The 19137-nt window shown below is 33.9% G+C and overlaps 1 protein-coding gene across 1 annotated transcript; it reads right to left on the reverse strand.

The window, feature by feature from the left end:
* Positions 1 to 2493: 2493 nt before the first annotated feature.
* Positions 2494 to 19056, reverse strand: LOC125672592 (RING-type E3 ubiquitin-protein ligase PPIL2-like). Its single transcript, XM_048908786.1, has 20 exons — positions 18963 to 19056; positions 17397 to 17501; positions 17226 to 17288; positions 16837 to 16888; positions 16669 to 16720; positions 14168 to 14259; positions 13925 to 14014; positions 10734 to 10809; positions 9568 to 9668; positions 8864 to 8908; positions 8632 to 8707; positions 8405 to 8520; positions 8025 to 8114; positions 7903 to 7936; positions 7696 to 7813; positions 7183 to 7239; positions 6819 to 6888; positions 4979 to 5041; positions 3982 to 4127; positions 2494 to 2794 (listed from the first exon to the last, which is right to left on the reverse strand). Exons 1-20 carry the CDS (start codon positions 18992 to 18994, stop codon positions 2704 to 2706), a joined length of 1569 nt encoding a protein of 522 aa, XP_048764743.1. The 5' UTR covers positions 18995 to 19056; the 3' UTR covers positions 2494 to 2703.
* Positions 19057 to 19137: the final 81 nt, after the last annotated feature.

Consider the following 19137-nt stretch of genomic DNA (forward strand, 5'->3'; position numbering starts at 1 on the left):
TGCGAAAATGGCTTTAAGCTGGTCAAAATGGCAGTTTTAAATTTTTAGGTCACCCGAGTAAACTTGGGTGACCTATTGCAATTGGTCTGCGTCCATCATGTGTTAACAATTGAACATTTTTAACTTCTTGATAACTACCATTCCAATTCCTTTCAAATTTAGTATGAAGCATCTTTGGGACACTTTGTAAATTTCAGGACTTCTGGGACTTTAGGGGCAGGGCAAAAATTGACCAATTTCTAAAAATCTTTTGTACAACCACACATGTGTAAGAAAAACTAAATGTATATTGATGTAGAGCAGAAAGGCCTCGACCAAAATTTTAAATTTCAATTTCCTCGGGGTAGAGGTTCTGACCCCAGGGTGGGACCAAACTTGGTATATAGTATTTATGTGTAAAACATTTAAATAACATTTTTAGTGTTATTGATACTAAATGGATATTTAGAGGGAACAAGTAGTCCTCTACCAAAATTGTACATTTGATGGTCCCAGGGGTAGGGGTTTGGTATCAGGGTGGGGCCAAAATGGCCAGTTATCTTATTAAATGTGTGTAAAATAGAACTGATTTAACTTCTTGATAATTACCATTCCAATTCCTGTTAAATTTTGTATCTTTGGGACAAGGAGGACATAAATTGTAAATTTCAGGATTCCTGCACCCCTAGGGCCTTTGGAGTGGGGCAAAAACTGCTAAAAATTGACCAATTTTCGAAAATCTTCTCTACAACTGCATATCTTTAAGAAAAAAATAAATGTATAGTGATATAGAGCTGGAAGGCCTCTACAAAAATTGTGAATTTCGTGATCCCCGGATAGAGGTTCAGACTCTGGGGCGGGTTCAAAATTGGTTTTATATAGTGTATCTGTGCAAAACATTTAAATGATATCTGCTTTATGCTATTGAAACTAAATGGATATTTAGAAGGAGTAGGTAGTCCTTTGCCAATGTTGTAAATTGTATGATCCTAGAGGGTAAGGGTTTGGTTTCAGTGTGGAATTAAAATTATTACGTGTATCGTGATAATTGTCTTTATCACTTGAAGGACTTCTTTAGGTTTACTGACACAGTATAAAAACTAAAGGAATATTTAGGAAAAGCAGAAAAGAATGTACAAAAAAAGATGAAATTTGCGACCCCCGGGTTTTCATTTTAGGGTGGGTCCAAGTTAGAGATATCGTTTAATGATAATACATATATTGCATTATTTAGAGTCTTTCATCAGTATATGCACTCTTAAGAACGCATCTTGTTTTATACTTTTGCTGAATATTAGAATTTAGCTTAAATGTTTTCAGAACGCAAATTTTTTTCTAGATTTTTAGCCCTTTGGACTAGTAATACTTTTAACTAGTACTCAGGTGACCGGTAAGGCCTGTGGGCCTCTTATTTGCTATTTCCCAAATGCCGATTCAAGGCAGACACTAGAATAATTCTACATGCTATTCAATGTAGTGGTGTGTCCATTTACATGCTGGTTGCCATATTAACATCACAATTTTGACCCAAGTTAACTCCATATTATTTTTATGTATCCTTATTATTATAGAAACATTTATACATACACATGTATAATTATACCATTAGATATAATTAAAATTACTCAAAACATGATTTAAACATTAGAATAATGGTAAGGACATACAATAACACAAAAACATGCAGAGAAATTAAAATGGACAAAAGTACATTACAGCATGACTCTACTTACCCTATCCCCTTAGTTCAAAATATTTAGCCAAGATTAGTAGGCCAAAGTCCAAGGTCTGTAAGCCAAAAGTCCTGGTACCAAATGAGGAATTTTAAGTCCTATTCCTGTTATTTGATGTATTTAGTTATTACAGTATTCCCCACACAATGAGTTGCAGGGGGTATGTTTTTGACCTGTTCTTCTGTCTGTCAGTGCAACTCCTCTGAAACCCCTGAACAACATTTTATGGAATTCTATATCTAATGAGGATTTGCTGTGTAGGTGTGCATGCTCACAGTAAATTTTGATTTTTTTTTTTCTGAACACAAAACTTTGGCCAAAATATACTATTTGGTGCAAATTGCTTTAAATTGGTTTTCAAGCCATATCTAATTAAAATATTTCTGTTTTAATATTCTACACAATTTACATTTTATGACTTAAGTATTGTCATTTTGTTACATGCATGAAAATAGTACAGAATAGAACACTGGCATAAAAATTCATGGCATTGTCATTCAATATGTGTAGCATTGTCATTCATTGGTGGTGTGGGCTATGTGAGCTTGCTCACTTTTTCTTTCATTTCTTTCAAAATTGGGACCAGACTATGATACACTGGCAAATTTTACAGCAAAAATATAAGTCCTGTATACTGCATGTATGGATTTCCTGCAATACCATGTCTCTTCTATATTTGACCATGTTCAATTCTTTTAATGGAAATCAAGTCATTGCAACTACATTTATTTTCTTGTTTGTACCAAATATATCAAATTCCCCATTACTATAACAAAATAGGTAGCATGTTACATATTTAATACACAAAACAACATATTCATGTATTACAATGAAAAACGAAAATGCATGTGAAGATACATGTCTGTCATATTATTTCTAACAAACATGAGATAAGATACTGTATTTCTACCATGTGTGTTAATTGTCACTTCGGAGCACAATCCATTCCAGATGTCCAGCATTGAAGACTCGTAACCTTGCCCTCTGTAGTTCACCAGGAGCTGAAGTTCCCAAACGTTGCCCCCTCTACTGTAGCTTTCTTTTTAACTGTGGGAGGGGGCGTGTCCACCGCTGACCGCTTCCTGTCATAAAGATTAAAATGAAGGTAAACGGCTGGCTCTTCACAGCTAATCTTTAATTTTTGTAAACCCGACTTCAAACAAATTTTCTTTCTGCTTTAAGGATGTTATTGGTAATAGTACAGGCTATGACATTCAGTTCCTTTTATATATACAGATGAATAAGTCTTATCATGAGGCTTACATCTACTGAAATATCACAGGACTCACACTTAGGTAAAACATTAGATGCAATGCAGGTGCGAGTTTAGTTACTTTTTGATACTTTCAATTATAATGTCAATTAATATTGCAACTACACAGTGTTTCACAAAGATACTTGGAATTATTTTTCAACACAGTTGCACATGCAAACAAGATTTTAGTGAACCACAAGAAAACTGTCATCCGTGATAATCGTAAGATTTTTAATTGATTTATCACTCATGTCTGCTTGCATTTGGCTTTGAAATTTCATAGGAAGCAAATTCTTTCAGCATGCAACAAAACTAAAGCTTAACTTTGTTAAATTGAAGCTACAAAAATTCAGATTTGAACTCTATTGTATTCATGTTTTCTTGCAGAATAGTTCTTGGGTGAATATTCACTTTGACATAGTAACCCAAAGCTATTCGTATATTAACAATATGTATATTTTTAACCAAAGCCCTAAATTTAATGTCATGTAATGATAATTAAGGGTAAACCCATAAAAGTGGGGGTAGGAGGTATTATCTTCTGGAGAAAGTGCTGTACCTGTAACTGCATCTTTTGAGGATTTAGCCCTGCCCCTCAGTCCCTCTGATTGGGAGGGGAAACGAGGGGTGCAGGAGTGATATGCCTTATTAACTAACTCTGTTTAAAATATTTATACATGACTGAGGACAAAAAACAGATAGCAGCCAGTGTTCGAGTGTTTTACCATTGTGTAAAGTATAAGCATCTGATCTTTCTTTGTTACGTAATTAAACTCTGGATAAGAATTTTCAACTTCATCTACAAATGACCTTGTTCAAATGACCTTGATTTGGGTTCTAGACGCATCTAGTAATTAACAATCAAAGAATGAGTTTTTCCTGCATTTTCTTCACAAGGTTAAGGTACTGACACAGAGAGGGACCTGAGGACAGATAGGGAGCAGATAATCGGACGACTTTTGTGATTCCTGTGATGTAACCCCTGAACTTTGTAGTTGGTGTAGAATATCTTACAGTGCTGTCGGATTGATGTATTTTCCAATCCCCTTTTTATAAGCTTTAGGTGCATCGTCTTCTGGTTCTTTCTTGTAAACATATTTCCTTTTGGCTCTAACTTCCTCTTCCTGTTTCTGAAGTATTTCCTCCCGTTTTAATGCCAGCTGGCAAAAGTAAATAAATAAAATTTCATATCCATGTGTCAATTCATTATACAAATCAAAGATACCAATATTCAAACCTCCCCTTTCCAATTCATTGCTGCTAGTAGTTCTTCAACTCACTTATAAACAAAACCAAATCAGGTACAGTCAAACCTCATTATCTTGAACTCGATGGGACCAAGAAAAAAAACTTTGAGATATCCGAGGATTCGAGATATCGGGGGTAAAATACTTAAAGAATAAGTGGTTGGGACTTTGTAACACTTCAACATATCCATGGTATTCGAGATATCGGTGTTCAAAATACTGAAGTTGAACTGTACTGTACATATATATCACTTATATTTTACTAGATTTTATTCCTATCGTCCTGTCTTGTTGGAATTATCAATAACACATAATTTTTGCAAACATTAAATTTGTTCATCATTATGTACATTTATATGTACAAAATTATTTCATACAAACTTAATGTTTCTGTGTCAAGGAATTCTAAGCAAATTCATACCCCTAAAACTTAACTTAAATAAAAAGTAATTTACAGTACAAGAAAAGTATAATTACATGAACTGAACATTTTTCTTGAATATCAAAGGTGTAGTTTATTGTCATGTAGAAAAACTGTACTTGATATGGTAAACATTTGCTTGAATTTACAAAGTTTTTGAAATCAGTTGGATATCATATAGATCATCATAGATAAAATGTGTGGGGTCCAAATTCAGAAAAGGCATGAGCCAATCAGGAGAGCAGAAATGAACTACATTTAATCATCTACAAGCAAATTAATTTTCATTCAGTTTGCGTAACATCTGACTGGTATGAATGTAGATATAATCCACAGCACCGACCTCTTCATCTGCATCCTCGTAAGGATTCACAAACACACGACAGTCTTCTATCACTATGTCTTTCTACAAAAACAAATGTAAATGTTTGTGTTGTATCGCTTATTTTACACATATCTCATATTATAAAACACAGAGGTAGATTTAGTTGTTGCTATTATTGGTCCTTGAAAATGGGAAGGCATCATCTATTATGTGGTATTATGCTTTCTGTTAGCTTGCCCCTATACATGTATATTCAATACGCAACTATTTTCACACAGTGCATGTTTTGTTTATAAATGTGTACCAACACTTATTCTATTGTGTAACTTCACTTTTTTGTCTCCTTCAAACTTTTCATATATAATATAAATTCATTTATTCAGAAAAATAATTAGCTCATTTGTGGATTTGAACCCAGGGCAGCACACTTGAGAACACACTATCCACTACACCACCCCAGCTCTCTAATCGTGGATAAATTATATATATTAACTAAAGTTTACCATCAACAAATATAACTATTATAAAGAAAACTTGCCCACATATTTGACTAATACAAAAATGATGGGTCATCATCAATTTTTGAAGGTTATTCTCCAACAGAATAACAAACCATTCAATACCGCATTTGAAATATCTGTATCACTCAACAGTCACGTGGGGATCCGGGTTAGTAATGGTCCTCGGTACCCTGTGCTTGTCGTAAAAGGTGACTAAATGGGGCGGTCCTTCGGATGAGACTGCAAAAACTGAGGTCCCGTGTCACAGCAGGTGTGGCACGATAAAGATCCCTCCCTGCTCAAAGGCCGTAAGCGCCGAGCATAGGCCTAAATTTTTCAGCCCTTCACCGGGAATGGTGATGTCTCCATATGAGTGAAATGGTCTTGAGAGTAATAGTGTACAGTCATAGTGTACAGTAATAGTGTATAGTAATAATGTACAGTAATAGTGTACAGTAATAATATACAGTAATAGTGTACAGTAATAGACAGTAAAAGTGTACAGTAATAGTGTACAGTAATAATGTACAGTAATAATATACAGTAAAAGTGTACAGTAATAGTGTACAGTAAAAGTGTACAGTAATAATATACAGTAATAATGTACAGTAATAATATACAGTAATAGTGTACAGTAATAGTGTACAGTAATAATGTACAGTAATAATATACAGTAAAAGTGTACAGTAATAGTGTACAGTAATAATGTACAGTAATAGTGTACAGTAATAATATACCGTAATAATGTACAGTAATAATATACGGTAATAATGTACAGTAATAATATACAGTAAAAGTGTACAGTAAAAGTGTACAGAAATAATGTACAGTAATAATATACAGTAATAGTGTACAGTAATGGTGTACAGTAACAATGTACAGTAATAATATACAGTAATAATATACAGTAATAGTGTACAGTAATAGTGTACAGTAATAATATACCGTAATAATGTACAGTAATAATATACAGTCATAGTGTACAGTAATAGTGTATAGTAATAATGTACAGTAATAGACAGTAAAAGTGTACAGTAATAGTGTACAGTAATAATGTACAGTAATAATATACAGTAAAAGTGTACAGTAATAATATACCGTAATAATGTACAGTAATAGTGTACAGTAATAGTGTACAGTAATAATATACCGTAATAATGTACAGTAATAGTGTACAGTAATAATATACAGTCACAATGTACAGTAATAATATACAGTAATGGTGTACAGTCACAATGTACGGTAATAATATACAGTAATAGTGTACAGTAATAATGTACAGTAAAAGTGTACAGTAATAATATACAGTAATAGTGTACAGTAATGGTTTACAGTAACAATGTACGGTAATGGTGTACCTTTGGTTTGTCTTTCTTGTCCACCTCTATCCTCTCCACTTTGTCGAGAGTTTCAAGACCACCTACGCATCTGAAACCAAACAATATTTATAAATACTACAGTGTATGAGGTGATTAACAGTATCTATAAATATTGCAGTGTATGAGGTCATTAACAATAATTAACAATATCTATAAATATTGCAGTGTATGTGGTAATTAATAATACAAATGTATCTATAAATATTGCAGTGTATGTGGTAATTAACAATATCATTCTATAAATACTGCAGTGTATGTGGTAATTAACAATATCTATAAATACTGCAGTGTATGAGATAAATAATACAGTGAATATGAATTTTTCACTACTTTTCATTGTTACCTCCCAAACACAGCGTGTTTGCCATCAAGGTGTTTTGCTGATCTAAAGGTGATGAAACTGAAAAATGGGTATAAGAAATGATTAGCATAGATATCTGTAACCTAAAACTGAAAACCAAACTCTTTTAGCCTCCATTATAGCCTATTGTGTTGAACTATTTTCAATTTTGTCTACATAAAATGGCTGATATTCAACAATAGTAGCTTATGGGTATTTTGTAAGAGATAAAACTGAATTTATTTGACTTACATTGTACATATATATGTATATGTTCATGAATATAAACTTACTTTAGTTATATTTAAATTTGGACAGAATTTCAGTATGTTGGGTTTTAAGTTTGGTACAGACATGTTACAGTTTGATTTGTTGGAATTTAGGCTAAGGTTTCCCAAATTAGCAATTAAAGCCTTTTCTCTTAAAAACTGACTTACAATTGTGACTTGTTGGTGTTTGGGCCTGAATTAGCCATGCTCAGTATCCCCCAACCTGTGTGAGTAAGGTTTGACTTACAATTGTGACTTGTTGGTGTTTGGGCCTGAATTAGCCATGCTCAGTATCCCCCGACCTGTGTGAGTAAGGTTGGGTTTGATTTCATCATTGAAGGCATCTCCCCAGGCTGATTCTCCGCCTACAAATTACGAAAAAGAATGATGAAATCTGAAATGATTGTCAGATGTAATTATTGTTCTGACTTAACAATTCTGATGTCTTAGTTACCTGTTCCCGTGCCTGTTGGATCCCCACCCTGGATCTAAATATAGAATGGGACAGTTTAACAGCATGAAATTCGATGTTAGCAAAAAGACAAAGAAACAGAATATGCTATTTGTGTTTCTTACCACAAAGTTACGAATGAGTCTGTGGAATTTTGTGTCTCGGTAGTAGCCTTTCTTACAAAGTTTGATAAAGTTCTCACAAGTTTTCGGTACCTACAATGCACAAAAAATTACTCATTAATAGAGAATCAGTAAAACACAAAATTAAGCTTCTTAGATGATTAAGTTTTATTGATACAGGTAGAAAAAAATTATGTGCTTTCCATAACTGAATATTCATTGGTGTAGGATCAAACACATAATTTCAAATACGGCAAACTTAAAATTCCTATCAATATTTGACAAAACAAGTGCTGTTACATGCATCACCTTTTTTTGGAAAAATCAAAGCGTTGAAACAATTTCTCCTTAGATAGAACGTGTGGAACTTTAGCGCCACTTACCATGTCACAATGAAGTTCCAAATTAAGCAGGCCGTAGTTTGTGATCAGAGATACGTAACCTTTCTTGCCATTTTTCTTCACTATCTCATACCGCAATACGTCCTCGTCAATTATCGCTGGAAAATGGTAATCAAGCTACAGGTGCATGCATAACCAAAACAGCATTTGTAAAACAATCAACAGAATACTCCTACAAGACTTAGCCCTGCTTAATGGTGTACATGTACCTGCTTCATGTCGAGTGGTGGGTTCCATGACTGTGGATGTGAAAGAGGCAGCCACCTGTCCTGTGGAGTAGTGGGCCTGTAAAGTAAATGTAGAATGTGCAGTACTTTTACTATTACAACAAGATATCATTTGTTGCTTTTCTAATTTAACAATGCATTAGCCCAGTGCCTGTGAAACACACACATATATGAAATTCTGCTTATAGATGGTATGAAAATCAAACAAACATACTGCATTCAGGTAATCTGCTTTCTTCACTTCTTTCTCTTTCTTTTCCTGAGAAATATACAACATATCACAATTTTGAATTACTATTTCCAGGAACAGTGTACAGCCATCTCTTAGTTTGCACTGGGTATACAGGCTTTCCAGGATATATTTAGCACAATTCCTCCAGCAGAAGCAAATAAATTTTGGCTCAATATTTCATGAAGATATGTGTATTGGAAATCGGGTCATTTTTGCAGTAATTAAGTCTATTGAAAGTACCAAAACGTTTTACATATAATGAATTTTTATGAAAAAACTTGTTTTTTTCCAAAACAAAGTAATGATTTGCAAATTCTGATACACAAATAAATCTTTAGCATTTTAAGCTGATTACGAAGTAATAAATCTACACAAAATTTCCAGATTGTATATGCATTACTACTGTAAAGACAAGGATAGATATGCAGAAAGACAGGGCCATAGAATCCAAGTTAAAGGTAGGGTTTACGAAACTCCGAACCTTAAAAATTTATCCAGAACTTCACTAACACAGCTGTTAAATTTAAGATGGACGACATATTTATTTCAAGCTTTTGACAAATGAGGAAAACCATATGTAGTGTGTCCAAAAATAAATATAATTTGGATCAAATTATATTACATGAGTATAGAAATTATATTACACGAGTATAGAAATTATATTACATGAGTATAGAAATTGATACCGCAGGCTTGTAGTCTCTTTCCAGCTCAAACAGAACATCTCGTGTCTCAGCGTTGACAGACTTCAGATTATACATGGGGTTCTTCCGAGCAGCATCCTCATCTGCCATTAATTTAACATTATCAACACTTGGTTATCATGACTAACCTATTGTAGACAAATTAAAATATCTCAGAAATAAAGCAACACATTTTCGTGGATGTTGCAGGATAACCTCCAAGCTCCAGGCAATTATATTTCAAAGAACATTTCGAGACAGAGGAGGTAATTCTGCATCATCCATAAAAATCCCAATTTCATTTTCATTCTACTATAGCTGAGAAATATACAGCTGAGTTTCACTATAGAGCTACAAATTAGGTCACTTCATGACACCATGGCAGCTTCCGAAACAGAATTTTCTGCTGATGAAAAAGGTGAGCTTGTAAGCTCTACAAAGACATTTTAAGTACATGTATATAGTTTGATGTTGATGGACTAAAATCTGGTCAATGAATATTACAAAAAACTATCTGGAACCTTATGATTTCCAATTTCGTAATCAAGAACATCTGCTCTGAATACACAGGGTCAATTTATCTATGCATCACCATGATTGTTTGTGGACATGAAGTGATCTTGGAATGCAGGCAATTGCTTTTTTGTTGAATGTCGAATATCTTTCAATCATTTGTAAATTTGTTGAATACATTGATAAATTTTTATGATAGTGAAATAAAATTATCAGTTATCTATTTTAATGTTGCATATGCACAACACGAATGTGTAAAAACCGTAGGTTGGATCACGGAAAAGCCATAAATAAATATATATGTAACACCTGTTTTAAGGTAATATACAGCGTCTAATCAGATTAAACACATGGAAAAGACGTAGTCTCAAAAAGTATTACATTTCAAATCTATTTTCTTGTGGAAGTTTAATGTTTCACTGCTCAGTTAATCTATTGATTAATCGGTATATATTGGAGAATAATGGAGGCGGCATATCTTTTATCTCTACAATAACCATGGTAGAATTATCATTTATGAAATGTTGAAAACACGAAATATTTGTTGTGTTTTAAAATATGTGAAAAGTATTTTCATTTTTTACTTGCACTAACCACTGTTCATCTTAAACATAAATTCATTACTACACGATTAACATAATAGATATATACTGTACCTTCATCTCCATACTTTAAATTTTTCTTCACGTGATAGAAGGTGTTTAAATTGAATTTATCCACATTTGTTGGATCCTGAAAAAAAGATAATATCATGTACAGTAATAAGTAAGAAAACTGTATGCACTAGTATATGAAATATTACTAGATGAAAACATTAAAACTGGATATGCATCAGTAGTTCTTTTTATTCCTGTGCCAATAATATGTACTAAACAGTCATAGTGAATAACCCTAATGCATACATGTGATTCAAAGAAAAATATATTTTGCTAAGCAACGCAGCCGATATGAAATTAATTTTCTCGTGAGAAATTTGTTTTTTTAATATATTAAAATTACAACCACATGTTAATTTCCAAGTTTACACTAATATCAATATGTGATAAATTTAAAGCACAAGATATCAAATGTACATGTATGTACATATTATATACAGTTACATAAACATTCTATATACAGCTTTAGTTTTGCTTAAGGTAAACACTGTGAATAAGACTGATTGGGGAGAGGAAATTTAATAATAGCCTTTACCTGAGGGGTCAAAACAGATGGAGACAGGCTTCACTCAGAATATTTCAAAATAACTGGGAGTGAATTCAAAGCTGTGTACTAGACGACATATTCAAATGAATGCAGCACTCTCTCATTATCTAAGATAACTCTTAATTGAATTTTTATGCAATAATTCAATTGATGTGTGCAATAATTCAATTGATGTGTGCAATAATTCAATTGATGTGTGCAATAATTCAATTAGATGAGCATACTACAGCTGTATGATAAAATCACGAGAGTGACAGAGCTAATATTTAATTGTAGAGAGCTCAAATTTCATCTGACTTACCTACAATTACATCAGCTAATATAAGCAATTTTACTCTATCAAAGATATTGTAAATTGATTTAAAGATTATATACCGTAAGTTAAATAATTTGCAAAGCTCTCTAATTTTAAATTCTGCATGGATATCTCGAATTTACTTAGACTGAGTTATAGTAGAGCCCATTGATTTAATCAAACAGAGCATCATTTACATTGCCAGTTCAACATACATGTACACCATATACTGTATAGCAGGAAATTAACTCGTGGAGTTAATTTTCGCTATATTCGCTGAAACAAAATTTCCGCGAATTTAACATTCAGTGAATTAATCTTTCATATTGATACGAAATCAGGTTCAGGATATTCAGATTTGTTTTTCTGCGAATGAAACCGACTGTGATTTGTTGCTAAATGAAAAAAAATCGCGATTATTTCCAACTGCGATATTAACCTGCTATACAGTAATTGTAATGCTCTCTAAGTATCTCTGAATAATTAAAGAGATATTTTGAGGTATCGTTAATTCATTTGGAAATATTTCAAATTCCTTCATTAAATTCATGCTCTCATTACATAAAAGTATGTTCTGTCTGAATTAGAGGCATCCCTATTCATTCATAGCAAACGATACCTCAGTTTAAAGCTCTCTATAACTGAATTATAGCTCTTTATGTAAAGGATATAAGCCAAAAACTGTCCATTCTGTGAGAGAAAGAACTGATCGAGGCCCGTAGAGCCAAGATCAGTTCTTTCTCTCACAGAATGGACAGTTTGAGGCTTATATCCTACTTAAAACATTACATCTTTTGTTCTAAGAATGGACAGTCTCAGGTAAACCCATTGACAATGATAATTGTGAATAAAGGACAGTTTGAGGCTTATATCCTACTTAAAACATTACATCTTTTGTTCTAAGAATGGACAGTCTCAGGTAAACCCATTGACAATGATAATTGTGAATAAAGCTATTTTGAATAGTCTGACAATATAACCAGTCTTGCGTAGAAGTCTGTTTCTTTTGTTCACTTAATGGACAGTGTCAGGCGAGTAGTCTTCTACTGCAGGTTTTATATTCACTCACTCTATAGTACTGAGCCATATCAACATGTTTTCCTCTGATGGGGAGAGCATTTTCATTGCACAGTCAAAATTTAAGGATTTTAGTGAAAGTATTGCAAATATTCTGGATATGGAGGGTGAAAAAGTTATGAAGCCAAATTTTGATCTGAAAAGCATTGTTTTCGAATATTTGGATGAGGAAATAATTAACGCCAGCCAAAAGAACCCAATACACCTATCTCGTGAAGTGAAATTATTGATGAAAGCGAAAATAATAATTCAGAATTAGGATATGCTAATAAAGAAAACATAAAAAAGCGCTGTGAAGAAGTTTTGGAATGTGCCTCTGAATCCAGCGAAATTCAAATACAGTATGGAAATATGTCTTTCAAATTTAAGTTTTGATGCGATATAGTAATGGCCAATGGAATTAAAAAATTGTGAATCTTACGAGTTGAAGCAGAGAATTCTACTAAAGGGAAATATCATTTTTAAGTGTTTTAGTGATTTTTCCAATATCTGTGTTGATTTTACTTGTAGGGAATTTAAAATTAAATTTGTATCTCTTTGACAAATGTATTGTCTTTCTCTTATTTTCAGCCTACCAGTAGATGTCTAATAAGTTATTGGGTTTACCTGTAGGTGTCCAATAAGTTGACAATTACTGTCCATTATTTTTAAGAACGAACAGTATCTGTCCATTCTTAAAAATAATGGACAGCAATTGTCAACTTATTGGACACCTACAGGTAACCTTTTCACTACAAGTGAACTTTCTTCCATATAAAAGTCTAAAAAGACAAAGGATGCGCAACAAAAATGTTTTAAAATGATTTAATGTGCATGTTTATTCATTAGAGATAGCTTATATAGAATTAGAGAACCCATTAATTCTAAGCATGAAATGCCTGTAAACGATTTAAAGATTTCCCTTGTTGTAATTTAATTAAGACATAAAATTTCATTTTTGAAAAATCCATAAGATGTAATATATTCATTGTGCATCATTCAAAGCTGCATCACATTCATGAAAAAATGGCTATCATTACAATTGGTAAAGATAGTGAAGGCAAAAACTATTTAGATATTGTACAGATGTGTCTCTAATCCAAATAAAAATGTCTCTAACTATAGGGAGATATCTTCAGATAAAAACAGAGATTCAGTTATTTGAATACATGGTGTTCTGTAGTGTACATTAACACATACAGTAATATTTCAGTACGCAAGTCCCTTTATATTGGTTGCCATGGTTACTACATGTACTTCAGTTACTACTATAATGGCCGGTATACAATGTACCTGCAATGTAAGGATGTCTTTTCTTGTGAATGGTTCATCTGTTAACAAATCTCTGAAGAAACTGGGCTTAATATTCAGTCTCTCTACTGCCTGCAATGTACAGAAAGAAACCCAGAATAGCTCAAGTTTAAAACAGAAATAAAATTCAATAATGCTTCTTACAGATGTATATTTGATATAGATGTCAACTACATATACATATCAGAAACCATGTTTCAATAGAACTACAATAAAGAAACTTACATCCAAGCTGAACACATTTCCTGTTGTCTTGATTGCGACAATGTGGGTATTCTCATTGAAGATTTTGAATGTGACTGGACAGTGATATTTCCCTAGAGTTAAAGTAAAAGATTATTCATAAGTTTAATTCTGTGCTTCAAATTTATATCAAAATACATTTACATCTGTAAAAAAAAATTTAAATCCTAGAATATCCAAGACACACACTGCATTTCACTGGTAGCATTGGTTGCTATGGTTTTCAATCACATACAAACAGAAACTAAAATCTTCTTGTATATTATTTTAAACCTCTTTTGTGACCCAATCCTTCTCCAAAGGTTACACACAATGTAGTTTAAACAAACCTGATTTTACCAAACCTGATGATTATTGTATACTTAAACCTTTAAAATGTACTCCAAGAATACAATACTTGCTTTTGGGGGGGGGGGGGGGGAGAGAAAATTTCAAGGAATTTTGGTAGTCTACGAATCCTATGTCATAAATCTACATCCCTAATGTGGACCCACCCTTACCTTGGGGTCATGATTTAAGCAAACTTGATCTTATACTTCAAGAACAAGAGACCCATGGGCCACATCACTCACCTGAGCAGAAGTTCTTAGCAATAAACAAGCTTGAGCAAAACTATCATTATACAAGCAGCTTGGTTCTGAAAAAAAAACATTTTTCAAAGCTAACAAATAAAAGTAATCATTAAACTTGACTGCAAATTCACAAATTATCATATGCATATATATCTTGTAGACGGGTATGGCCTTTCATATCACCAAATTTCATCTAAGGATGCATTGTGCTAAGTTTGGTTCCCTATACATCAAAATGTAAAACTTTGATCCCCTATTGTGGCCCCATCCTAACCCCAGGGGTCATGAATTTTACAAACTTGAATCTCCACTTAGTCAGGAATCTTTCACGTAAGTTTCAGCTTTTCTGGCCCAGTGGTTCTTGAGAAGAAGATTTTTAAATGACCCCACCCTATTTTAGCATTTTTGTGACTATCTGCCCTTTGAAGGGGGCATGGACCTTCATTTGAACAAACTTGACCCTAGGATGCTTTGTGCCAAGTTTGGTTGAAATTGGCCCAGTGGTTTTGGAAAAGAAGATGAAAATGTGAAAGTTTACGACAACAATGCCAACAGACAAACTTTGATCAGAAAAGCTAAAATTAGAATTTTAAGAATTTTTTATTTGGTGAGACAACATTTATTCATGTTTTAAGACTTTATATTTATACAATGTATGTACAATGAAAGTAAGTTCAACTGAATTGCTGGGGCGGCTTGGCATCTCGATGACCTCGACCTCATCTTAAGGGAAAGGAGACTCCGCTGGTATGGACACGTTGTCAGATCCAGCACTGCAGTCAAGTGCACTCTAAATATACAAGTTCCTGGGAGACGTAGAGTTGGTCGGCCAGTGCTATCTTGGAGAGAGCTGACGGAGAAAGATCGTAGAGAATGGAAGCTCTCTACTGCCGACCCTCAAGACCGGAAAGAATGGAGATCTGAGGTGAGATCTGCCATGCGTGCAGCCAGCCAGATACCTGGAAGGGGGCCCACTAGTGTGGACACTACCCGTGATACTGCATGGAAATAAAAAGGAACCGACAACAACAACAACATCAGCCTCTCCCCCCTCCCCCCCCCCCCCAAAAAAAACTGCCTCCTACTGAGTTACAGCAAAAGTCTTATGTACTCCACATACATAGAGGAAAACTTATAATACCGGCTACCCCTTCATACATAGAGGAAAACTTATAATACCGGCTACCCCTTCATACATAGAGGAAAACTTATAATACCGGCTACCCCTTCATACATAGAGGAAAACTTATAATACCGGCTACCCCTTCATACATAGAGGAAAACTTATAATACCGGCTACCCCTTCATACATAGAGGAAAACTTATAATACCGGCTACCCCTTCATACATAGAGGAAAACTTATAATACCGGCTACCCCTTCATACATAGAGGAAAACTTATAATACCGGCTACCCCTTCATACATAGAGGAAAACTTATAATACCGGCTACCCCTTCAAACCAATTTTGACAAATCATTTGACAAATTGTACCCTTGTGATTCTTGAGAGATTTACACTTTAAGTGTTACTCTGTAAAACTTTAAACCCTAATTGCAGACGCATCCTGGCCCCAGAGGTCAACGTTTGAACAAACTTGTATCTTCAAATAGGAAGCTTTTAATCAAGTTTTGGCTTTTCTAGTCCAGTGCTTCTTGTAGAAGATTTAACAAGCCCCACCCCATTGTCACTATTTTTTTTATCTATCTCCCCTTGGAAGAGGTTCCCTCATTTGAACAAATTTTATTCCTCTTTACCCAATAATGCCAACTTTGGTTGAAATTGACACAGCAGCTCAGGAGAAAACTGAAACCAGACATACAGATACCAGACAAAACTTGACAGGAAAACCTCATTTGAGCTTTCAGCTCAGGTGAGATAAAATAAATCTTAAGCTTAAAAACTCACTCACCATCTCCATTCTTGTGAAAATTAAGCTTGATCAATTCTTTTGCACTGAGTTTCTGTAAAAAAAAAAAAAAAAAAAAAAAAAAAAAAAGTCATATTTTACAAAAACCCCTATACCTTCACAATAGTGACCAGATGTGTGTCCAGTCGATACGTCTATAGGTACACTTACCTCCCCTGTTACTGGATTTATACCATACTTCTTGAGAAATGGAACAATATTCCTGAAAAAACAGTCAGAATAAATGATCTTGCATACAAAGCAACCAGCATTATATGCAACTCACAAGCACCAGGTCATTGTTTTATTATCTGGGTAAAAAATAATCCTTCATAATGATTTGAAAAAATGAAACAACATAGTTGTATTAAAAATAATCATATGTAGACTGATTACTCCAGAACTGTAAATTACCAAACAGATGTGACCACATAATAAATAATACTACCATGTTTACTTAAATCACATGACTATTACATGAATTTGTTAGATGATGCCACTACAGCACATGAATCTTCACTGCACATACCCCAAAAGAATATCTTACAACAGAAACTTACATTAAATCAAAGACCACACCTTCCTTGGTACAAAGAGGGTTTTCGAATGGCTGGAAGGAGAGGCTGTAAAGAGAGGCAAAAATAAAATGCCTGAGCAATATTTTTTTTCAGGGCACTAGACTTCACAGTTCACAATAAATAGTATAAGCTTTTGGTGATTATTGGGGTTACCTGCAGCAACTGAATGGCAGCCGTCTGAATTTGGAGTTCTCCCCTGTAGCCGACCGCCCTTTGTATCCACCAAACTGTGTCCTCCATTCTGTGTTTGTCAGATATCTAAACAAATGTTGAATAAAACAAATCACTCATTTTGTACTGCTGGTTTGCACAACCTACAATGATACTGAACATGTCCACTGTCTAATTAGAATTTGACTCTTCTGTTACATTTGTCCTACTACAAAATAAACTGTGAAAGTAGGGTCCAATTTCAGCTAGACTGATTATATTTGAATCTTGTGTGCCCAAGTTCACGTCATTCTGAGATGTTACATAAAATCTGTAAAAGCATGTAAATCTTATTTTCTTAATCATATAATCACTCCTCAATTAATGCGATTGTACCATGTCTCCTATGTTTGTGAATTTGCTAAACACCAATGTTGAATATGACATCACAATGCACTGTTTACATCAATTGCGTTATGTTTCCCACGTTCAATGAAGAGGTGGATCAAATGTCTATTAAAGTTAGGAGGATGCTGTCCTCGCACGTTTAGTGCTAACTTCGGGATATTTTTTTTATCCTGTTATGGATATAGATTTCGTAGATGCTAATACTTTTTGCTTCACCCTCAAAAATGGTTACGCCATAAGACATATTATGTAAAGTAAATCCATGGTTTATAGAGGGTGAAGCCCTCTCACGGCCCGCAGGGCCGTGAGAGCGGAGCTCTCCCTATAGGTAACACGTATATACATGTTTAAAAGGAAAATATAGGAAAACAATGAAAAACTAAACCATACCTATGGAACTTGAAACTTTTGGTACTAATGGCGTCGATTCGAATACTATCGCGTGGACATGTATTTCTCCATTTTGAATCTCGTCTACCCTAGTTCACGTCGTTCTGAGATGTTACATAAAATTCGTAAAAGCATGTAAATCTTATTTTCTTAATCATATATAATCACTCCACCATTAACGCCATATTTGTTGTTGTGGTTCAAACGCTATGTTTGTAAATTTGCTAAATAACGACGCTGAATATGACGTCACAATGTACTGTTTACATCGATTGCGTTATATTTCCCGCGTTCAATATATAGGCGGATCAAATATCCAAAATTAGGATGTTTTGATACAGCTCCGTCCTCATGCTAACTTCGGGTTGTTTTTGGTTGCTTCGTCCTCAAACACGGTCACGCCGTAAAACATATTAGAGGGCAAAGCGGAGCTCTCCCTATAGGTAACACATATATACATGTTTAAAAGGAAAATAATGAAAAATTAAACCATACCTATGGAACTTGAAATTTTTGGTACTAATGGCGTTGATTCGAATATTAGCGCGTGGATATGTATTTCTCTATTTTGAATCTCGTCTACCCTAGTTCACATCGTTCTGAGATGTTACATAAAATTCGTAAAAGCATGTAAATCTTATTTTCTTAATCACATATAATCACTCCACGATTAACGCCATGTTTGTTGTTGTGGTTCAAACGCTATGTTTGTAAATTTGCTAATTACAATAAAAAGCGAAAGGATGAAGCATAAGCATCATATTAACTTACAATTTATCTTTCTGATGTTGTTTCTTGCCCATTTTGTCACAGGAATTTCACCACGCTATGAAAAATTAAACCTGACGTGTTTGACTGTAAATTTTTAAAATCCGGTTAAACATTTAACATCTTAATGTGAAATGATCTCAAAACAATAGACTTTAAAATAATAAGATAGAATTCA

Source organism: Ostrea edulis, chromosome 1 (assembly GCF_947568905.1).
Source record: "Ostrea edulis chromosome 1, xbOstEdul1.1, whole genome shotgun sequence".
In the NCBI taxonomy this organism is placed as follows: Eukaryota; Metazoa; Mollusca; class Bivalvia; order Ostreida; family Ostreidae; genus Ostrea; species Ostrea edulis.

Coding starts and splice junctions, on each gene's coding strand:
- LOC125672592 (XM_048908786.1), bottom strand. CDS start 18,994: ATGGGCAAGAAACAACATCAGAAAGATAAATT. Junction 10,810..13,924: donor AAGACATCCTTACATTGCAG/GTACATTGTATA, acceptor TCTTTTTTTCAG/GATCCAACAAATGTGGATAA. Junction 4,128..4,978: donor ACGAGGATGCAGATGAAGAG/GTCGGTGCTGTG, acceptor TACTTTTGCCAG/CTGGCATTAAAACGGGAGGA.